Source organism: Neomonachus schauinslandi, chromosome 13 (genome assembly GCF_002201575.2).
Source record: "Neomonachus schauinslandi chromosome 13, ASM220157v2, whole genome shotgun sequence".
Lineage (NCBI taxonomy): Eukaryota > Metazoa > Chordata > Mammalia > Carnivora > Phocidae > Neomonachus > Neomonachus schauinslandi.
This window is the reverse complement of record NC_058415.1, coordinates 66,393,414-66,417,934: the sequence shown is the minus strand read 5'-3', so window position 1 is coordinate 66,417,934 and position 24,521 is coordinate 66,393,414. Positions and strand designations below refer to the sequence as shown.

The following is a 24,521-nucleotide window of genomic DNA, read 5'->3' as shown; positions in this document are numbered from 1 at the left end:
ATTATTAGAGGTGTGCAAGAAAGCATGGATAACCACCAATTATGGATGTGGTAGAGGATAGTCAAGCCTAAAGTGTTGACCTAGGTGCTTTTAATTCTGTGAGATTTGACTGTTGTGTTAACTGACCTTTAAATATTATTTGGTAGATTAGAAACTTACTTCCCTCTGAGGTTACCATACTTGATATCTGATATTATATCTAATAATTGTATGTGAAGTCCTACAAATAATTGGAGTCAAGATCATTTTTGGTGACAGTGAGGAGATAGCCTGTTTTATTTGATAGTATGTCTCAGAGGTTTGCCTGAAGAAATTTTTTTTTCACCACAAAATCTTTTATTTCATTAGATGGGTAAAGATGATAAAGTGTCTTTTTATTATTACATGGTTGTTATTCTTGCTTTTTTTTTTAAAAGATTTTATTTATTTGTCAGAGAGAGAGAGCATAAGCAGGCAGAGGGAGACGCAGGCTCCCCGCTGAGCAAGGAACCCGATGCGGGGCTTGATCCCAGGACCCTGGGATCATGACCTGAGCCAAAGGCAGACACTTAACCAACTGAGCCACCCAGGTGTCCCACATGTTTGTTATTCTTGAAGTGAATGAAATCTACACTCTTCAAGGTGCAGGGCTCCAATATTTCTAAATTACTGGTATGATAGTAGGGACACATAGTTTTTTTTTTTTTTTAAAGATTTTATTTATTTATTTATTTTATCTAGAGAGCACAAGTGGGGGTAGGGGCAAAGGGAGAGGGAGAGAGAGAATCTCAAGCAGACTCCATGCTGAATGTGGAGACCAACGCGGGGCTTGATCTCACAACCCTGAGATCATGACCTGAGCCAAAATCAAGTTGGACATCCAACCGACTAAGCCACCCAGGTGCCCCAAGGATTGAGCCACCCAGGCACCCTGAAGACACATTGTTTTTAAAAGTGCCTGAACTTCTTTTCTGTAGTTAAAAGAGTAGAAGCTGCCATTTGTTTTGGGGGGTAGACTCACTCCTTTGAGAAGGGCCACAAGGAGGAGTGCTTTTAGTTGTCTATCCATATGTTTTTATTGGGTTAAGCCTAATGCTTGTAGAGAAAACAGAAGGTGATTAGCCAGGAGCTTTAAGAGGCCCTTGTGAGGGGCACCTGGGTGGCTTAGTCGTTAAGCGTCTGCCTTCAGCTCAGGTCGTGATCCCGGGGACCAGGGATCGAGCCTCACATCGGGTTCCCTGCTCTGCGGGAAGCCTGCTTCTCCCTCTCCCACTCCCCCTGCTTGTGTTCCCTCTCTCACTGTGTCTCTGTCAAATAAATAAATAAAATCTGGGGAAAAAAAAGAGGCCCTTGTGAGGAAGTATGTCTAGTAGATATAGAAGCAGTGATAGTAATGAGGTGGAGTTTTTTTTCTGCATCACTTTATTTTATAAGTCTGTTAAATGTGACAACCTCTTGAATGTACGTGTTTTGTATATACTCTTTGGGGTGTGAAATGGGCTGTAGAGAGCTTAAATACAATGAAAAATATTGTAAGATAATCAGAAAAGTGATGGAGAAGCATAGTAGAGCTGTCTGGAGAAAAATTGACCAAGAACTAGGAAAATGTAAAAAGTCCTCAGCAATATTTGCCAGGGGGGATAAATTATGTGCATTCATGCAACATAAAGGTTATATTATTGTAATTATTGTATTATTGTAATTGGTACTAAAGGAAGAGGTGACTCCTGAGTGCTGGTGAATTTGGGAACAACAGTGATTCTTAAAAATGACAAGTTTTTGAGACAGAGAGGATGAAAGAGCAAGAGTGAGAAAGAGATGGAAACAGAAAGAGAATCACAAAATGACTGAGAGGGAAAGACACAAACAGTTTTCTAAAGAATCAGGAAAAAGGGATATACAGAGGAAAAGTTAGAGCTAGGAGCTAGTGAGGGAGAGGGAGAGGATGAGGTAAGATAACACATTTTATCTTGATGAAGTCCCAATAGTTCATTTTTGTTTTTGTTTCCCTTGTCTTTGGAGATATATCTTGCAGGAAGTTGCTGCAGCCAAAGTCAAAGAGGTTGCTGCCTATATTTTCCTCTAGGATCTTTTTTTTTTAAAAGATTTTACTTATTACTTGAGAGAGAGAGAGAACACAAGCAAGGGGAGGGGCAGAAGAAGAAGGAGAAGCAGAATCCCTGCTGAGCAGGGAGCCCAATGTGGGGCTCAATTCCAGGACCCTGGGATCATGACCTGAGCCGAAGGTAGATGCTTAACCAACTGAGCCACCCAGGTGCCCCTCTCCTCTAGGATTTTGATGGACTCCTTTCTCACATTTAGGCCTTTCATCCATTTTGAGTTTTTTTTGTGTTTGTATGGTGTAAGAAAGTGGTCCAGTTTCATTCCAGGAGTCCAGGAGTCTTTTTTCCATTGGATATTCTTCCCTGCTTTGTCAAAGATGAGTTGACCATAGAGTTGAGGGTCCATTTCTGGGTTCTCTATTCTGTTCCATTGATCTATGTGTCTGTTTTTGTGCCAGTACCATACTGTCTTGATGATGACAGCTTTGTAATAGAGCTTGAGGTCCAGAATTCTGATGCCACCAGCTTTGCTTTTCTTTTTCAACATTCCTCTGGCAAATGTAGGGATCTGAAAGGGTACGTGCACTCCAATGTTTATAGCAACATTGTCCACAATAGCCAAACTATGGAAAGAGCCCAGATGTCCATCAACAGATGAATGGATAAAGAAGATGTGGTATATATATATATATGCGATGGAATATTACTCAGCCATCAAAAAGAATGAAATCTTGCAATTTGCAATGACGTGAATGGAGCTAGAGGGTATTATGCTAAGTGAAATAAGTCAGTCAGAGAAAGACAAATACCATATGATTTCACTCATATGTGGAATTTAAGAAACAAAACAGATGAACATAGGGGAAGGGAAGGAAAAATAAAATAAGAGGAAAACAGAGAGGGAAGCAAACCATAAGAGACTTTTAACTATAGGAAACAAACAGGGTTGCTGGAGGGGAGGTGGGTGGGGGATGGGGTAACTGAGTGATGGGCATTAAGGAGGGCATTTGAAGTAATGAGCAGTGGGTGTTATATGCAACTGATCAATCACTAAATTCTACCTTTGGAACTAAAAAAATGCATTAAAAAGGATTTATATGGTTATAAGCAGTGGAAATTAATTCAATCTATTTTAAAGGAACTTTATTGGCTCACATAACTGAAAAGTCCAAGCATTAATATTTTTAGACCCACCTTGAACCAGGAGTTAATAATGACATCAAGCACACCCTAAGTTCTTCCCTCAGCTCTACCTTCCTCTTTGGTGATTTCATTTTCAGTCTGGCTCTCCCCATATATTGACAAAGATGGCCAGGAGAAGATCTGGGCATATGTTCTACCTGTTAGAGACCTTTGAAAAAAAGAGTGATTCTTCTTTGACACTCAAGCAACATTTTGGCAATTAAGTGTGATTAGCATGGCTTAGGTCACAGACTACCCTGAATAAATCACTGTGGCTAGGGGATGTTCATTTCTCATGGCCCCAGTCTGTGTTTCATGCTTATCATTTGATCCAGAGAGTGTGGTCAGCCTCAGCCAAATATGGACTGAGAGTGGGAGACAGTTGATTCCTTAAAATAAAAAGATGTGTTCTTTTACAAGATGAGAGGATGCTGGGCAGACCAAAACAATATATACATCTGTACTTGAGGAGACTGAGAAAGAAGATAAAGAAGAGAGCAAAGAAAGAAAAAGGTAAAAGAAGGAAAAAGGAGAAAAGAGGAGAGAGAGAAGGTAATACATAGTGACAGAGAGATATTCATCATAAACAGCATCCATCATGACCTCTATGGGATCAAGAGGCATAGTTCCATATAACTAGAAGGACAGCTGCAAAGCTATTATATGAACAGATTTACATGGACATTCTCTGTTGTAAAAATGAGAATTCCGTATTTGACTTTACAAACACAATGTTCTCATTATACTGAGTTCTGCAACTTCATCTGTGACTACAAAAAATATATCTTCTCCCCAAATGTGTTCATATGTCCTAAGCACTTTCATATTTTCCTTGAGTGTAAGTATCTACTCAAGACTTTCTTCACAGCCCCTTTCACCTCCTTATTCCTCAGGCTGTAGATGATGGGATTCAACATTGGGGTTACCACTCCATAAGTTAACCCAATGATCTCATCAAATGTCTTTGTGTCCTTTGACTTAGGCTTCATGTACATAAAAAGGGCCGAACCATAGAATAAAACTACTACAGCAAGGTGGGCTGAACAGGTTGAAAAGGCTTTCTTTCTCTGCTCAGTAGACTTAAGTCTCAGGATGGTAGAGAGAATGAAAACATAGGAAATAAAAATTAACAGTAGGAGAATCACTAAGAAAACAATACTTGCCATTGTCATAATAAGCACATTGATGGTGATATCTGAGCAGATGAGTTTAAGAAGGGCCAGTACCTCACAGGTAAGATGGTCGATGACATTATTCCCACAGAAAGGCAACACCATTATTAGGACTGTTTGCACTAAGGAATTCAGACAGCCTATGATCCAGGACCAAGCAGCCATGTGCACATAAAGCACTCTGTTCATGATGATGGGGTACCTCAGTGGGTTGCAGATGGCCGCATACCAATCATAGGCCATCACAGCCAAGAGGACACACTCAGTGCAACCCAACCCAAGGAGACAACCATCTGCAGAGCACAGCCAATGAAAGAGATGGATTTTGTCTCAGAGCTAAATATGATGAGCATCATAGGAATGAAAGAGGATGTGTAACAGATGTCCAGGAATGAGAGGTTTCCAAGGAAGAAGTACATGGGGGTGTGGAGGTGAGAATCCAGTATGCTAATGATAATGAGGAGACTGTTTCCCAGGAGGATTATTGCATACATGATGAGGCAGAATATGAACAGAAAAAGCTGGAGCACTGGGTATTTGGGAAGTCCCACCAGAAAGAATTCGGTCACCACTGAGTAATTCCTCATCTCCATGTGTCCATGTCACGGGCACAGTTCAGATAAGTATATGACTTCAGGAAATTTAATTTTATAATTTAGTTTAAAACATCACTTTTACCTGCAATATTTTGATTTTTCATTCAGCTCTGGGAATCAGGAAAGGCATGGATACAATTTTAACTTTATTGATGACGAAAGTGAAGCGCTGAGAGATTCAGTATTTTGTACAGCCATGCAGTAGGAGAGGAAAAGCGACCAATAACCCCAAGAACTGTGCTGTGAAGTGTCAGGCCTCTAATAAAATAATAGGGACAGCGTAATTCTAAATGTACGTATAAATCTCATTATTAATGAATATTCTGAAATAAGATCTTTTAAAAAGGAAGCTGGTTCTATTTTTAAAATAATACATCATGTACAGTTAACACCATGCCATTTATCTTTTGTGACTTTCTGAGCCTCAGTTGGTTCATGGTAAGATGTGGGAAAGAAATAACTCTAGCAATTTGTTGTGAGTATTAAATTACATAAAATATCTGAAGTGCCTATTATAATACATGGTTAAAACACCATATATGTAATTATAATACTTTTATAATTATATCATTTATTATAATTATTAAGTCTCTTGACTGACTCAGAAAAATTTGTGTAGCATGTTTAAGGTGATGCCACTAAAGTTTGAGGTCCTAATGGACAGACTTTGAATATTTTCTCTTCTCAGATGGACATGTATCTATTCTTCTTTCAAGGACCAGTCTAGAGTTAATCTAGAACTATTTGAGATTGATTGCAAGGAGCATCCAGGGGTTAAGTGGCCTGGGTCCACATAAGTACAATTTTTCAGAACCTGGCTTTCTCCTCTGTCAGTATAGGTCACTTGTATTCCTAACACTTCCTAACACATGTATTCCTTTAAATTTTGTAATCATTCTCTTCCTTTTTTGTCACCAAAATCCTTGATGCAAATTTTATGTTTTTTTTTCAGGCAAGTTAATATACTAAAATACTAGTATTTAATGATAAGTATTTTTTTTCCTCTTAATCTTTATATATACTATGTTGGAATGTATCTCTGTCTTTTTCTTCTTCTTTTTTTAAAGATTTCATTTATTTATTTATTAGAGAGAGAGAGAGAGAGAGCACAAGCAGGGGGAGCAGCAGAGGGAGAGGGAGAAGCAGACTCCCTGTTGAACAGGGAGCCTGATGTGGTGCTCAATCCCAGTGCCCTGGGATCATGACCTGAGCTGAAGGCAGGCGCTTAACCAACTGAGCCACCCAGGTGCCCCTATCTCTGTGTCTTCTATACTATTTTTCTTTCATAGCAAGAAACCTTCTGATAATGAATATATAAAATGTGCTTATAACAGTTCCTGGAACAAAGGTTTTATGGATGTTGGTAAGTATTCATATGGCTGGCCCAATAATAGCTAGCTAATATTTATTGAGAACTAAGTCTGTGCAAGGCACTGTTATAAGCACTTTACCCTATTAACTCATTTAATATTCATTGCAAACCTATGAGGTAAGTAATTTATATAATAGCAGTATGAGATACTACTATTATCCCTGTTTTACAGAGGAGGAAACAGATAAATGGAAGTTAAATAGCTTCCCCAACATCTTGTAGCTAGAACCAGGATTTAATACCTGGTAGTCTAGATCAAGAGTCAGCCTTCCTATCACAGCACTATAGTACCTATCACAGATCCTCTTTTTTATCTCTGAAAATACTACATGGTCCTCAGGTGTGTTGAAATTAAACATTCTTGCCTTGTTTTTTTCTAGCCCACATTCATCTTTCCATGTATAAGTTCCTATGATATACAATGTTAATACTGTATGAAAACTCAGCTGTGCTCCAGTTGTTTTGTATTTGTCTGATATAGTACTTTGAAGAAGACTCTCCTGCAACCAGATTGTCACCCCTAAGTGTTGCTAATATAGAACTTCTGGAGCTACTATTGACCCTTCTTCCTTATGCTCTGTTATAACCATACTGAACTCCTCACAGTTTACCCTGAACATCCTTCTCATTCTTCTTCATGCTTTTGTGTAAGCTCTCATCTTAAACTAGAAAGGCCCCTCCCTGTTATCACCTTTTTCTAGGAAACCTTCGTGAACTAGTTTGGGTAGGGTTCCCATTTTGAGTGCTTTCACAGAACTGTGCTGACTTCTCTCATAGAAACTTTCATTTATTCAATTTTTAGCACAGTAGATACTGTAGTATTATCAGAAATCCAACTGGGATAAAGATAGACACTGATCCTCATTTTGACACTGGACACAGATTACTTAGGAAAGAGGTTACACTTTTAAGAAACAAATAATTTCTGTGCTACATAAAGAGTTTAATGTCCAAAAAATTATGGAACAGCTTTCAAATTATTTTATCAAGCTAAAATAACTTTTATACCCCAGTGTCAAAGACAGAATAAAACTATGGTTTAATCTCATTTGAATATACATGTAAAAATCATAAATAAATATAAAACCAAATCAACTGAATAATAATTTCATAAATTCAAGGCATTCCAAATTAATATTTAGAAATCAATCAATATAATATGGCAAACAAATAGGTAAATAAAAAACCCTATTTGATCACCCAGATAGATAATAAAAAATCATTTGATGGAATTCAGTTTTCTTTCTTAATAAAAATTTAGACAGCCAACTTGATTTTAAATGATGAAACTGCAAGTATTTCCCTAAAAGTCATCCAATGATTACTTTTATCATCTTCATCATCATCATCATCATTTAATAATTATTTTCCTGAAATATCCAACCAATAGATAGTCATAATTTTTTTTTAAGGATTCTGAAAATTGGGTGCCTAAGTGGCTCAGTTTTTTAAGCATCTGCTTTCAGCTCAGGTCATGATCCCAGGGTCCTGGGATCGAGTCCCACATCGGGCTCCCCACTCAGTGGGAGTCTGCTTCTCCCTCTACCCTTCCCCCCGCTCAAGATCTCTCTCTCTCAGATAAATAAATAAAATCTTTAAAAAAAGTTTTAAAAAGGATTCTGAAAATCTGGTATGTGGTGGTGGGACATATTATAATATGTGAGAAAGCGTACCTTCATTTGTTATACCATAGAAAATTTCAATCTTGCTGGGCACCTGGGTGGTTCAGTCAGTTGAGCATCTGACTTTTGGTTTTGGCTCAGGTCATGAGCTCAGGGTCAGTGAGTTGAGCCCTGTGTCAGGCTCTGTGCTCAGCACAAGTCTGCTTGAGAGATTCTCTCTCTCCCTCCCCTTCTTCTTCTCCCCCACTCATGCTCTCTCTCTCTCAAATAAATAAATAAAATCTTAAAAAAAAAAAGGAAAATTGCAGTCTTGAAGAACAGTTAAGGACAAGGAAAAATGCTCATGATATGATATTATCAGATAAAAACAAGTCTCACACAGTATAAATTATCATAAATATAAATTTTGTATACGTATCACTGAAAGAAACTGCATCAAAATATTAACTACGGTTTTCTTTGTCAGATTTGGTTTTGAGGTATTTAAAATTTTCTTAACTTTTACATATTTTTCATATTTTCTTTAATAAAACTATATTTCTGATTGTAGAAGTAATAAAAAAAAGAATTAAATTCTTAACAGGGAACTGCCCTGGGGCAAAGACTGATATCTTTGTATTCTTTCAAATGATTAGGAGATTACTGAAGAAGCCAAAAGGTCCAGGAATTTGTTGGCCCCAGCTTCCTCTAAAACCCAAGAAGGGAAAAGAACAGTCAATGGATTGGAAATTGACTTGAGATGTTCTGGTGCTTTATTACATACACTAATTAATGCCTTTTAACATTCTAATTTCAAACAGTCAATCTCACAAATATATCCACTCTGAGAAGACATACTGACACAGCCCAGTTTTTGCAAAGGGATGCTAGAACCCACTATTTGGAATGTAACCAAGGTTAGCAACACAGACAGGGTGCAGTAACAGTATCACGTAGTAAAAGGAAAGAGGAGATATCTTCCTGAAACACAAGACCATGGGGAAATAGTGGGGGCTTCTGTTACTTTTGCTTCTTTCTCTTTGTCCATAAAAAGGTGAAGTTTCAATTTCATGGCTCCCTGAGCTTTGTTCATCTCCCCCAAAGGGCCTGTCCTTAGATTATTTTTCACCATTGGGCACCACCTATGGAAGGAAAGAAAATTCTGAAACTCATGGATCATGTACATCTACTGTCTTCTATCTGTATCTGTCAACAGAAGCTTGTCTATAAAGTATATAAATTCAGCCAGGATTTCATATTTTGCCCCATGAGCCTCTTATATCAGGCTACATGACAGCTATCCTAGAAAGCATCCTCAGGAGAAAATTCTTAGCACTGGGTATTAAATTCTAGTTCTAGACGTAGTGTCCCCTATTGTTTATAAAGCAACTTTGTTCCTCACAATATGAAACATCCCTCACAGGAGATCCCCAGTGCTTGTCTGAATAAATAAGCCCTATGTGCCTCAAAAGAAAATAATAATGGATAAGGTGGAATGAACAAAGGCAAAGACAAAAAGCAAAGGCCTTTTCTCCTCTTTCTACATGGTATTGAGAATTATCCTGTTGTTGGTTTTTGCTTTTCTTCACTGTGGAAACCAAGTGCAGTTTTTTGTTTGTTTGTTTTGTTCCTGGAAACACAGCAAAAGTGTTTAGCTCTTATCTGGTGGGAACTTCTATCTGAGCAATAGTCTCACTCCTGGAATTGATCCACCTTAACTCTTCTTGCATGCTCTGACCATCTCTAAGGCTGTGCTATGGAAGTCTGCTGTGCCCTAATCCCTTTATCCCTTTGTCGGGACCACTGATAAGATTTATTTGTGAAACAACACCATGTCTTAAAGGAAAGAGCAATTGACTTGGAGTCAGCAAACGTCCAGTTCAGTCTCTGCTCTGTGTCTTCATAACTGTATAGATCTTGGGTAAGACACTTAACTTGCCTGAACATGATGTGTCATCTGTAATTTTAGCATAATAGCACCTATTTTATAGAATTGTTTTGAAGATTATATGTGATATGTAATAATCCTTGGCACAGAATAAGAATACAACACATGTTAATTTAATCCAGTCTCTCAGGTTGACATTTTCCCCCCTTTTTCATCCTAAGGAGAATTGAATAATTTAAAATTATGTTCATAGATAGTCAAGATACTTCCTTGATTTAATAATTCTTTTTGTCCATATTTTTTTTTCATTTTTTTCATTTGGAACTTTTCAAATTAGTAAAAAAAAAGATTGAGGAATAGTTATAAATTGGAATGGAAGAGATAAGGGAGAAAGAACAAGTATATACAATGTGGGATCCTGAGGAGGATCCTGGAATAGGAAAAGACAGTGGAAAATTTGTGAAATTTGAATAAAGTCCATAGTCAATATAATGTACCAATGTTAATTTCTTATTCTTGATAATTGTACTATGGTTCTGTAAGATGTTAACATTTGAGGTTAGGTGAGATATATAAGGGAACTCTTTGAACGAATTTTGTAACTTTTCTGAAAGTTTAAAATCAGTTTGAAAGAAAAAATTTAAAAATATAAAACATAAATTACTTATGATTTATCATTTCCATTTCTCCTTCTCTTTCTGAAACAAATCTTTACAACTGTGCAATGCTTCCTATTCAGTTCTTAGTGTAGGATTCTTACCTTCTCCCCATACAAGTAGGTATCATGGCTTGTTAAGACTTCAGTTTCTAAAAAAGCTTGTAGTTTTAGACACAGGCACATTCATCCCTATAAATCATTCCTTTTTCTAGTATTTTACCAACTTCTTTGTGTCCAGATGATAGATTCATTGTTGCCCTTCCTTAAACTAGTTGACATCTTTGCTCTCTTCTTTTTGAGCTATGGGGCCCACTGTTAAGAACACCACCATTTCAGATTACTGTGGGTAGTGTCAAGGGGAACAGACCAAAGGTAAGGCTATCATCCCTACTAAAATGTTCTGTCTTGAATTTGTATCAACAGTAAATAAATATGTGTTCTCTAATCTCTGGCCCCTAAAAATGTCCAAAGGACCTATCCATGGCTCTGGTAGCCAATTTAAATACTTCTTTCTTTTCCTCTAAGGAACCTTGTAATCCCGGAAGTGATTTAAAGAGTATCTTTAAACTGTGTGTAAGGTAGTAGTAGCTCTTAAAGCTTTAGGGATATTGTCTCAAAGACCCAATTATAGTATAGCCTATTAAGCAAGAAATTATTTTTTAATAAATTAAAAATTTCCTGATTAAATAAAGAGTATATACTTATCACAGAAAAGCTGGGAAACTTGGAAAAGTGCAAAGAAAGAAAAATTCATCCATAATTTCAGTTGTAGTAACTATTAATATTTTAATATATTCATATACATGTACTACATGTAAACTTAAGAGCATAGTGCAGTTCTGACTTTTTAACCTACTTTTTAAAAATAATTGTATATTTTGAATTATCCTGTGTCATTTTTTAAGGCAATTGTAACTGTTGTCAAAATACTTGTAAATGGAAAATAGGAAATGAAAAGTAAATAGAGAGTGAAACAGTAATTTTCCACTTATCTTTGACTTTTGAGAGTAATGACAACGGAGAAAGACTGGGATCAGAGATTCTCTTCATTCCCTATTTTTAATGAGTAAAGCCTCAGTCCCCTCATAGAGCTTCTTAAGATGCCCTTTTTATAGAATGGAAAAGTCAGTGTAGTACATTTTTCCTTGGTGGCTGGAAAAACACAAGGATGCGATACCAAAGCTATGGGTGCCCAGCCGCATCTGAATGACCAATACACTATTTCCATTGCTTCCCAACTACCCCCTCTAACTCCATTACACTATTTTCATGGCTTCCCAACTGTTTCCTCTAACTCCTCTAACTCAACTGGCTCTCTGGCCCTGCTATGATGGTTCTAGATCTTATTATTTTAACTTCATTCACATTTACATTACACTATCACCTCTAGAGTACATTTATTAGTAAGAGGGATATGACTTTAATGAGGAGACTCAAGATCATTTGTAATAGATAAACTATGAAGCAAGGAGATAGAATGAATTTTTTTTTAAAAAGTAATAGCCAACACAAAGGAAACAAAAACAAAAATAAACTATTGGGACTGCATCAAACTAAAAAGCTTTTGCACAGTGGAAGAAACCAACAAAACAAAAAGGCAACCTACTGAATGGGAGAAGATATTCGCAAATGATATATACCATAAAGAGTTAATATCCAAAATACATAAAGAATTTATACAACTCAACACCAAAAAACCCACAAATGATTTGATTAAAAAATGGACAGAGTACCTGAATAGATATTTATCCAAAGAAGACATACAGATCACCAACAGGCACATGAAAAGGTGCTAAACATCACTAATCATCAGGGAAATACAAATCAAAACTACAGTGAGATACCACCTCACACCTGTCAGAATGGCTAAAATCAAAGACAAGAAACAAAAAATGATGAGGATGTGGAGAAAAAGGAACCCTCATCCACTGTTGGTGGGAATGCAAATTGTGGAAAACAGTATGGAGGTTCCTCAAAAAATTAAAAATAGAAATACCATACAATTCAGCAATTCCACTCCTGGGTATTTACCCAAAGAAAATGAAAACACTAATTTGAAAAGATATGCACCCCTATCTTTATTGCGATGTTATTTACAATAGCTGAGATATGGAAGCAACCCAAGTGTCCATCTATAGATGAATGGATAAAGAAGATGTGGTAAGGATCTAGAGGGTATTATGCTAAGTGAAAAAGTTGGATAGGAAGACAAATACCATATGATTTTACTTATGCAAACAAATGCTAACAAACAAAAAGCAGAAACAGACCCAGAAATACAGAGAACAAACTGATGGTTGCTGGAGGGGTGGGGGTGGGGATGGGCAAAATGGGTGTAGGGGAGTGGGAGATACAAGCTTCTAGTTATGAATGAATAAGTCATTGGAAGAAAAGTTAGTCATTGGAAGAAAAGTTACAGCACAGGGAATATAGTTAATGGTATTTTAATAGTGTTGAATGGCGACTGGTGGAAGCTACACTTGTGGTGAGCATAGCCTAACCTATAGACTTGTTGAATCATTATGTTGTACACCCGAAACTAATGTAACATTGTATATCAAATACAATTTAAAAAAAGTAATAGCCAACAACACTTTAATAACATTATAGACGTTTGTTCTATTTCTTTAAATTTATTCCTATTTGAGATCCAATTATATGAAAGACCTTTCACTTGATGTTAACATTGTAGGGCAATACAGAGATGAAAAAGGCAAGGGAATGCTTTCAAGTAGCTAATTACATGAACAGAAGAAAAGGCAAAATGAAACTTGTTCCATAGGTTTAAAAACACAGAACAATAATTTTACGCCTCTATAAATGTTGCTATGTGATATTTCTTTTTTAGTAATATTATAATCTTATTATTTGGTTTTTGAATGTTAAACCACTCTTACATTTGTAGAATTAACTCCACTTAACTGTAATCTATTGTTCTTTTTATTTAACACTTTATTCAATGTTCTAATTATTTTTTAGGATTTTTTTCCAACTGTGTTCATGAGAGCTAGGTTCTTAATTTTTCTTTTTAACCATGTCCTTGTTAGATTTTGGTATCAAGTTTATGCTGGCCTCATAAAATGAATTAAGGGAGTTTTCTATCTGTGAATAGATTGTGTAAAATTTAATTTACCTCTTCCTTAAAAGAGTGAAATGATTCTTCTTGAGATCATTTTGGCTGGAGTATTTTCTAGGGAAGATTATAATAATGATTCACTTTTGAAATGGTTATAGAGTTTTCTAGTTCCAGACAAGATGGAATAGACACTTCTCCCTATTTTGTTAAATACAGCTAAAACTCTGGACATTATGTATAAAGAAAGCATAAGAAGACTCTGAAAGGTGGAGAGAAAAAGACCGGCTAGGAACTTTAGGATCTCAGGAACCAAAAAGTGTAGTGAGTTTCCTGTTTTCTTTTTGCCTTCTATATATCCCAGACTGAGTGCGAGATAAGCCTAAAACTTGGAAACACCAATGGGAACAAACAAAAAAAGCACAAGAAAAATCTTAATCTCCTTTTGATGGCTGCATAATATTCCATTGCATATATATACCACCTCTTCTTTATCCATCCATCTGTTGATGGGCATCTTGGCTCTTTCCATAGTTTGGCTATTGTGGACATTGCTGCTATAAACATCAGGGTGCACGTACCCCTTTGGATCACTACATTTGTATCTTTCGGGTAAATACACAGTAGTGCAATTGCTGGGTTGTATGGTAGCTCTGTTTTCAACTTTTTGAGGAACCTCCATACTGTTTTCCAGAGTGGCTGCACCAGCTTGCATTCCTACCAACAGTGTAGGAGGGTTCCCCTTTCTCTGCATCCCTGCCAACATCTGTCATTTCCTGACCTGTTAATTTTAGCCATTCTGACTGGTGTGAGGTGGTATCTCATTGAGGTTTTGATTTGGATTTCCCTGATGCCGAGCAATGTTGAGCACTTTTTCATGTGTCTGTTGGCCATTTGGATGTCTTCTTTGGAAAAATGTCTGTCCATGTCTTCTGCCCATTTCTTGATTGGATCATTTGTTCCTTGGGTGTTGAGTTTGATGAGTTCTTTATAGATTTTGTATACTAGCCCTTTATCTGATATGTCATTTGCAAATATCTTCTCCCATTCTGTCGGTTGTCTTTTGGTTTTGTTGACTGTTTCTTTTGCTGTGCAAAAGCTTTTTATCTTGATGAGGTCCCAATAGCTCATTTTTGCCCTTGCTTCCCTTGCCTTTGGTGATGTTTCTAGGAAGAAATTGCTGCGGCTGAGGTCAAAGAGGTTGCTGCCTGCATTCTTTCCTACTTAGTCGAAGATTAGTTGGCCATAGAGTTGAGGGTCCATTTCTGGGCTCTCTATTCTGTTCCACTGATCTATGTGTCTATTTTTGTGCCAGTACCATACTGTCTTGATGATGACAACTTTGTAATAGAGCTTGATGTCCGGAACTGTGATGCCACCAGCTTTGCTTTTCTTTCAATATTCCTCTGGCTATTCGGGGTCTTTTCTGGTTCCATACAAATTTTAGGATGATTTGTTCCATTTCTTTGGAAAAAGTGGATGGTATTTTGATAGGGATTGCATTGAATGTGCAGATTGCTCTAGGTGGCACTGACATCTTCACAATATTTGTTCTTCCAATCCATGAGCATGGAACGTTTTTCCATTTCTTTGTATCTTCCTCAATTTCTTGATGAGTATTTTATAGTTTTCTGAGTACAGATTCTTTGCCTCTTTGGTTAGATTTATGCCTAGGTATCTTGTGGTTTTGGGTGCAATTGTAAATGGGATCGACTCCTTAACTTCTCTTTCTTCTGTCTTGTTGTTGGTGTATAGGAATGCCACTGATTTCTGTGGATTGATTTTATATCCTGCCACTTTACTGAATTCCTGTATGAGTTCTAGCAGTTTTGGAGTGGAGTCTTTTGGGTTTTCCACATAAAGTATCATATCATCTGCAAAGAGTGAGAGTTTGACTTCTTCTTTGCCAATTTGGATGCCTTTTATTTCTTTTGTCTGATTGCTGTGGCTAGGGCTTTTAATACTATGTTGAATAGCAGTGGTGATAGTGGACATCCCTGCCACGTTCCTGACCTTAGGGGGAAAGCTCTCAGTTTTTCCCCATTGAGAATGATATTTGCTGTGGGTTTTTCATAGATGGCTTTTATGATATTGAGGTATGTACCCTCTATGCCTATACTCTGAAGAGTTTTGATCAAGAAAGGATGCTGTACTTTCTCAAATGCTTTTTCTGCATCTATTGAGAGGATCATATGGTTCTTGTTCTTTCTTTTAGTAATGTATGGTATCACGTTGATTGATTTGCTGATGTTGAACCAACGTTGCAGCCCAGGAATAAATCCCAATTGGTCGTGGTGAATAATCCTTTTAATGTACTTTTGGATCCTATTGGCTAGTATTTTGGTGAGAATTTATGCATCCATGTTCATCAGGGATATTGGTCTGTAATTATCTTTTTTGATGGGGACTTTGTCTGGTTTGGGGATCAAGGTAATGGTGGCCTCATAAAACGAGTTCAGAAGTTTTCCTTCCATTTCTATTTTTTGGAACAGTTTCAGAAGAATAGGTATTAATTCTTCTTTAAATGTTTGGTAGAATTCCCCTGGGAAGCCATCTGGCCCTAGGCTTTTGTTTGTTGGGAGATTTTTGATGACTGCTTCAATTTCCTTAGTGGTTATAAGTCTGTTCAGGTTTTCTATTCCATCCTGGTTCAGTTTTCGTAGTTGATACATCTCTAGGAATGCATCCACTTCTTCCAGGTTATCTAATTTGCTGGCATAGACTTGTTCATAATATGTTCTTCTAATTGTTTGTATTTCTTTGGTGTTGGTTGTGATCTCTCCTCTTTCATTCATCATTTTATTTATTTGGGTCCTTTCTCTTTTCTTTCTGATAAGTCTGGCCAGGGGTTTATCAATCTTGTTAATTCTTTCAAAGAATCAGCTCCTTGTTTCATTGATCTGTTCTACTGTTCTTTTGGTTTCTATTTCATTGATTTCTGCTCTGTTCTTTATTATTTCTCTTCTCCTGCTGGGTTTAGGCTTTATTTGCTGTTCTTTCTCCATCTCCTTTAGGTGTAGGGTTAGGTTGTGTATTTGAGACCTTTCTTGTTTCTTGAGAAAGGCTTGTATTGCTATATACTTTCCTCTTAGGACTGCCTTTGCTGCATCCCAAAGATTTTGAATAGTTGTGTTTTCATTTTCATTTGTTTCCATGAATTTTTTTAATTCTTCTTTAATTTTTCTGGTTGACCCATTCATTCTTTAGTAGGATGCTCTTTAGCCTCCATGTATTTGAGTTCTTTCCAACTTTCCTCTTGTGATTTAGTTCTAGTTTCAAAGCATTGTGGTCTGAAAATATGCAGGGAATGATCCCAGTCTTTTGGTACTGGTTGAGACCGGATTTGTGACCTAGGATGTGACCTATTCTGGAGAATGTTCCATGGGCACTGGAGAAGAATGTGTATTCTATTGCTTTGGGATGGAATGTTCTGAATATATCTGTGAAGTCCATTTGGTCCAGTGTGTCATTTAAAGTCTTTATTTCCTGGTTGATCTTTTGCTTAGATGATCTGTCCATTTCAGTGAGGGGGGTGTTAAAGTCCCCCACTATTATTGTATTGTTGTCGATGTATTTCTTTGCTTTTGTTATTAATTGGCTTATATAATTGCCCATATTAGGGGCATAGATATTTACAATTGTTAGATCTTCTTGTTGGATAGACCCTTTAAGTAGGATATAGTGTTCTTCCTCATCTCTTATTATATTCTTTGGTTTAAAATCTAATTTGTCTGATATAAGGATTGCCACCCCAGCTTTCTTTTGATGTCCATTAGCATGGTAAATGGTTTTCCACCCCCTCACTTTCAATCTGGGGGTGTCTTTGGGTCTAAAATGAGTCTCTTGCAGACAGCATATTGATGGATCTTGTTTTTTAATCCAATCTGATAGCCTGTGTCTTTTGATTGGGGCATTTAGCCCATTTACATTCAGGGTAACTACTGAAAGATAGGAATTTAGTGCCATTGTATTGCCTGTAAGGTGACTGTTACTGTATATTGTCTGTGTTCCTTTCTGGTCTATGTTGCTTTTAGGCTCTCTCTTTGCTTAGAGGACCCCTTTCAATATTTCTTGTAGGGCTGGTTTTGTGTTTGCAAATTCCTTTAGTTTTTGTTTGTACTGGAAGCTTTTTATCTCTCCTTCTATTTTCAATGACAGCCTAGCTGGATATAGTATTCTTGGCTGCATATTTTTCTCATTTAGTGCTCTGAATATATCCTGCCAGTCCTTTCTGGCCTGCCAGGCCTCTGTGGATAGGTCTGTTGCCAATCTAATGTTTCTACCCTTGTAGGTTACAGATCTCTTGTCCTGAGCTGCTTTCAGGATTTTCTCTTTGTCTCTGAGATTCGTAAGTTTTACTATTAGATGGGGTGTTGACCTATTTTTATTGATTTTGAGGGGGGTTCTCTGTGCCTCCTGGATTTTGATGCCTGTTTCCTTCCCCAAATTAGGGAAGTTCTTTGCTCTAATTTGCTCCAATATACCTTCTGCCCCTCTGTCTCTTTCTTCTTCTGGGATCCCAATTATTCTAATGTTGTTTCGTTTTATGGTATCACTTATTTCTCGAATTCTGCCCTCGTGATCCAGTAGTTGTTTATCTCTTTCTCAGCATCTTTATTTGCCATCATTTTGTGTTCTATATCACTGATTCTCTCTTCTGCTTCATTTATCCTAGCAGTTAGAGCCTCCATTTTTGATTGTACCTCATTAATAGCCTTTTTGATTTCGACTTGGTTAGATTTTAGTTCTTTTATTTATCCAAAAAGGGTTTCTCTAGGGCGCCTGGGTGGCTCAGTCGTTAAGCGTCTGCCTTCGGCTCAGGTCATGATCCCAGGGTCCTGGGATCGAGTCCCACATCGGGCTCCCTCCTCGGGGGGAAGCCTGCTTCTCCCTCTCCCCCTCCCACTGCTTGTGTTCCTGCTCTCGCTATCTCTGTCTGTCAAATAAATAAATAAAATCTTTAAAAAAAAAAAAGGATTTCTCTAATATCTTCCACGCTCTTTTCAAGCCCAGCGAGTATCTTTATAATCATCATTCTGAACTCTAGTTCTGACATCTTACTAATGTCCATATTGATTAGGTCCCTGGCAGTCGGTATTGCCTCTTGTTCTTTTTTTTTTTTTTTGAGGTGATTTTTTCCATCATGTCAATTTGTCCAGAGGAGAATAGATGAATGAGGGAACAAATGCTAACAGGGTAACAATGACCCCAGAAAAATATACACTAAACAAATCAGAAGAGACCTGAAACCGGGGGAAAAGAAAGGGAAAGAAAGAAAAATGAAAAGAAAAAAGAAAAAGAAAAAGTAAAAGATAAAACAAAGAAACAAAAAAACCAGAATATGATCAAATATGATCAGGCTGGTGCATAGATATAGTGGTGCCACACACTAGATTTTGGGTGTATTTTGGTCTTTAGAAGAAAGTACCTCCCAAAATTTTAAAGAAAGGAAAGCTTATATATGTACAAAAATAAGGGTAAATATGATGAAGGGATGGAATATGACTGTAAAGATGAAAATTATAAAAGATTTTATAAAGGAATTGATAAAGTAAGAAGTTGGTTGAAAAAAGACAGAAGAGTATTTAAAAAAAAAGGGAGAGAATGTGATCAGGCAGGAGACTAGAACAAAGCCATACACTAGAGATTTAGGGTATATTTTGGTCTGTTAGAAGAAACTGTATCCCAAAATTTTAAAGAGAGAACAACTTATATATAGATACCAAAAATAAGGTTAACTACTATGAAGGGATGAGATATGACTGTAAAAATGAAAAATAAAAAAGATTTTTTTTAAAAAAGGGATTGATAAGATGTTGGTTGAAAAAGGGAAAAAGAAAAATTCAAAAAAAAAAGAAAAAGAAAATTAAAAAAATTAACTTTGAAAGACTAAAGAATCATGGGGAAAAAGCCATGAATTCTATGTGCAGTATTCCCCTAGGGCTGGAGTTCTGCTGTTCTCATTGATTGGTAAACTTGGTCTTGGCTGGCTGTTCTTGCTGATCTTCTGGGGGAGGGGCCTGTTGCCGTGGTTCCCAAATGTCTTTGCTGGAGGCGGAATTGCTCCCCCCTTGCTGGGGTTCAGGCTAAGTAATCTGCTTGGGTTTGCTCTCGGGAGCTTTTGTTCCCTTCAAGCTTTCCGTATAGCTTTGGAGGACGAGAGTGAAAATGGTGGCCTCCCAATCTCCGCCCAGAGGAGCCGAGAACTCGGGGCCCCACACCTCAGTGTGCCCCCAGAGAAAAACAGTCAATCACTCCAATCTCCCTTGTCTCTGGCTGCACTCTGTGTTCACCCGGCCTGTGACTGAGCATTTCTATCTCTGGCTCACAACCCCGTGTGGAGTCTCCAAACCCAGCAGATCCCTGCGGTGCACTCCCACGCCGCTCCTCCTTGGGGAGGAAGGGGAGCCTCCCCGGATCTGCCGCTGTTGGGTCCCTGCTGGAAGAGCAGTGGCCCGACTGTGCCGCGGATCACGGTTTATGGCAACCCCGAGCTGAGAGCCCACTCCTCGGCTCTGCCTTTGCAGCCGGCTTCCCTGCTTCAATACCTGGGAGCTCTGCCGCACTCAGGCACCCCTGGTCTTTCTGTGACTCTGAGGGTCCTGAGACCACACTGTCCCGTGAGGGTTCCACCCCCTGCTTAGCCACTGGATCAACGTCCCTTAGCGGAGCCGACTTCTGAAAGTTCCGATTTTGTACTCTGCTGCTCTATCACGTGCCAGTAGCAGCTGATGAAAGGCCCCTCCCCTGCCGTCTATCTTCCCGAATAGCACCTCAGATTCACTTCTCCGCATGTCGTACCTTCCAGAAAGTGGTCGCTTTCCTGTTCAGAGAGTTGCTGCAATTCTCTTCTTCAATCTCCTGTTGAGTTCATAAGTGTTCAGGATGGTTTGATCCCTATCTAGCTGAATTCCTGGGACCAGATGAAATTTAGGTCTCCTACTCCTCCGCTATCTTGCTCCTCCCCCTCCGAGACCAGAATAATGTTTATCAATTCTGAGAATCCAGGATTTAGAGGTCAAAATAAAGGTGATTGGTAGGTAATTTATTAAGAACAAAGTATCATTTTCACCTAAGCATCACAGATTACTGCCACATCTCTCTATCAGAAATAGTCAATTCTAATGTCCATGTCTTGACCATTTTACTTGGGTAGTAGTTCTAAATTTGCTCTCAGAGGGTGTAAAGACAGAAGAATTTTTTGTGTGTGGTGTGAGTTACACTTAAGTTTAATTGTATTAGCAACTTTGTTTTAATTGCTTCTAGGGGACTTCATCCCAAAAGTACTGGAGAGTTCCTAAATTCTAACCAATCCACATTGCAAACTTTAAATTACTTTTGGGATTAGAAAGATCCTCAAAGCAGCCAAGACTTTAAGTTGCTTTGGTGCTCCATTGGCTGGTCCTTTTTTTTTTTTTTAATATTTTATTTATTTGTTTGACAGACAGAAAGGGAGAGAGAGAGAGAGAGGGAGAGAGAGGGAGAGAGAGCACACAAGCAGGGGGAGCGGCAGGCAGAGGGAGAGGGAGAAGCAGTATCCCCACTGAGCAGGCAGCCCATGGCAGGGCTCAGGACCCTGGGATCATGACCTGAGCTGAAGGCAGACACTTAACCAACTGAGCCACCCAGGTGTCTCTTGGCTGGTCCTTTAAAGGCTCCTCTACTAGTGAAGTGACTATAAAGAGACCCAATTTTTATTTTTACTGGAAGTCAGTTCTGTTTTTCTACTGGTTAATTTTTTTTTTTTTTTACTGTAGCAATGACAGCTACTTGGTATTAATGAAAACTGAGAAGCAGATAGTTCTTTTAGTTATATATTTGAACTTGTTGAGGTGGAATTTATGAGACTAGCAATCTCACAAAAAAGTAGGACTTCTGTTTCTGGCATTTTAATATAGAAACATTGTATTTCTAGTGAAGTGGAGATATAAATAATTATAACATATTACTAATGCTTAAGAATATTTTGAATGACCTATCCCTCTTTATTATGGGTATTCTGAATATGCAGTGAGAAAAAGATTGGCAGAGCAGCTGTTTGAGCAGAAGCTGATTTCTGTGCAGGGAAAAAATAATATGTATTTTCTGATACCTGCAAGTAAAAGAGTAAATCTCCCATCACTTAAATTTCTCAGTTTATACCTTTATTATGGTTTGTAGATTGAGACATGTGCACTGGAGTTTTTCTGAAATCTACTTGTAATTCATTATATATATATTAGGCAGGACAATAGACATCCCAATTTGTACTGAAAAAGACAAGAATAATTTTATCTAAAAATGTTTTCCTTTTTCTTTTACAACCATTAGTAATGTCTATAGTTAATATTTTTAGGATATTACAGGTATATATTTCCCCCCAGATTTGAATTAACCAAAAGTTCTTTTTCTAAAAATGTATCTTTTCAGCTTGTTTTTCTAGCCACAAAATTCTGAAATTGAGATGAAATTACCATTGAAGCAGGACTTATATACACCGTTTTGTTTTAGTAACTGAAGAACAGTGATTTTTGTTGATGGTAACATATTAGTTGTGTTCTGGATTGTTTGGTCAAAATGTTACGATGACATTGCATTCAAAATAATTTCAAATTCATAATGTAAGTGAGATACATAATTCTAACCCAGTTGTATGTGTTCTGAATCCCTTTTCTAACAAGGACTTTTTTTTTTTGAGCTAGTCTCCATGAGATCTAAAATTCTGAGTTTAGAGGATTGTAACATATTCTTATGCTGTGTATCCATTTATAAGTCCATGTTACCCATAAGGGAAGCCACATAAGGATGGAAGCAACTCTTGCAAACACTGCTGTAACAGATCCACATGTATTCTGGCTGCTACAGAATTCATTTTAGTGAAAGAAAATATTAACATGGGAAAGACCAATCAGTCCTCTGTGACAGAATTTATCCTTTTGGGACTTTCTGGCTATCCAGAACTTGAGGTCATTTATTTTGTGCTGGTCCTATGTATGTACCTGGTGATTCTGCTGGGAAATGGAGTCATCATCATTGTAAGTGTCTGTGACACCCACCTGCACACCCCCATGTACTTTTTCCTAAGTAACTTATCATTCTTGGATATTTGCTATACCAGTTTTTCTATTCTCCTATTTCTCAGCAGCTTCTTAACTTCAAAGAAAACCATTTTCTTCTCTGGATGTGGAGTGCAAATGTTTCTCTCCTTTGCTATAGGAGCCACAGAGTGTGTCCTTCTAAGCATGATGGCATTTGACCGCTACGTGGCCATCTGTAACCCTCTGAGATACTCCATTATTATGAGCAAGACTTCATATGTGCCCATGGCTGCTGGGTCCTGGATTGCAGGGGCTGTCAATTCTGTGTTGCACACCTCTCTTGCAATGCAGCTTCCTCTCTGTGGGGATAATGTTATTAATCATTTTACTTGTGAAATCTTGGCTGTCTTAAAATTGGCCTATGCTGATATCTCTATAAATGTGATTAGCATGGGTATTGCTAATATAATTTTTCTTGTGGTCCCAGTACTTTTCGTTTTTGTTTCCTATGCTTTCATTCTCTCCACCATCCTGAAGATTCCTTCTGCGGAGGGGAAGCACAAAGACTTCACTTGTTCTGACCACTTAACAGTGGTGATTATATTCTATGGAGCCATCCTCTTCCTGTATGCAAAACCCAAGGCTAAAGACTCTTCTAGTGCAGGCAAAAACAAAATCATCTCTCTTCTATGGAGTTGTGGCACCTATGTTCAATCCCTTCATCTATAGTTTGAGGAACAAAGATGTGGAGGAAGCTGTGAAGAATGTATTGTGTCGGAAATGCTCCTCAGAGGGAATGTGAATGCTTTTTAAAGAAATTCCTTTACTCTGAATGAAGGACTTGTTCTCACCTAGAGGTTCCACAGTAAATATAAGGGTTGGTGGTACCGTTAATTCCTGAAATTCTCATTTTTCTGTTCCTGATATTTAAATGTGAGAGAAATTTAGAGCCTACCATTTTCCTTCATGACTGGATTAAGGAGAATTGGGACCGCAGTTTATGGGTAAAAGGATCTCATCCAAATCATCCACCTTCTCCTGGATAACTGAATTTAGTTTAAGTCTGGAATAATGAGTTCTGTAATCTTATGTGAAAGGAAATGCCATTTTACTGGCTTAACTTCTTATCTTCAGTGTGCATTGGTTTTCTAGTCTCTTATCTTTTTTAGAAGATAAAGTAGAACTCAACAAAAAAATTTCTAATGGGGTAGTCTTTGATCATATAAAGGAAAAGAATGGGCATTTTAGGGTGTTAGGTACCTAGCCTGTGTTTATGCCAAAGAGAGACCAGAGTAGTAAAATGAAGCTATTTTTCTTAGGGCTGATTTCCTTTTAGCTGCAAACTGGCAGGCACACTTCTGTGCAGAAGTGTCTGAGGCAATGTGAGTCATTGTGCAGACACCCCAGCTGATGGGGAGATTTGGCTTATCGTAGGTTTCAATAGATGAGCAGTGGCATCTTTGAGTGAATACCATTGTTACTGTTAAATGACTCAAAAAATTAGTTTCTAAGGAACTTGTTTGCATAATTCTTTGAGAACATGGTAATAATTGGTTTAGAGTGTCACAAATTAGGTATTTTTGCAGTTACATGAATTTCCTGTAGAATATGAGCTTTCTAATCATTCATATATTCCTTCATTCAATTATTCAAGCAACCAGTATTTACTGAATAGCTATTTTGTCTCAGACATTATGTTAACTATTGGTAATATCAAAAAACTAAATACATTGAGACAAAACCCAAAACATGATCAAGGAGTACACAGTCCTGTGGAATACAGACTGACACTTAAATTGAGGACAAAAATATTAAAGACTATTCACAGCTTTTCCCTTTCCCCTACTTTCTAAGCTGGATCTTTCATTTTCATTCATAATATGTTAGATCTTTATTGGGCTGAACAGAGTAATGAGTGGA

The 24,521-nt window shown here is 37.6% G+C and overlaps 1 protein-coding gene and 1 pseudogene across 1 annotated transcript; one reads left to right on the top strand and one right to left on the bottom strand.

Moving 5' to 3' along the window:
- Positions 1-4,045: 4,045 nt before the first annotated feature.
- LOC110581617 lies at positions 4,046-4,989 on the bottom strand (annotated as a pseudogene).
- Positions 4,990-22,457: 17,468 nt separating this feature from the next.
- LOC110581614 (olfactory receptor 13C7-like) lies at positions 22,458-23,397 on the top strand. The gene has a single exon (XM_044920605.1). It carries the CDS (start codon positions 22,458-22,460, stop codon positions 23,328-23,330), a length of 873 nt encoding a protein of 290 aa, XP_044776540.1. The 3' UTR covers positions 23,331-23,397.
- The last annotated feature ends 1,124 nt before the right edge of the window (positions 23,398-24,521 follow it).

Excerpts from the sequence above, each read along its gene's own strand:
- LOC110581614 (XM_044920605.1), top strand. The coding sequence starts at position 22,458 with ATGGGAAAGACCAATCAGTCCTCTGTGACAGAATTTATCCTTTTGGGA.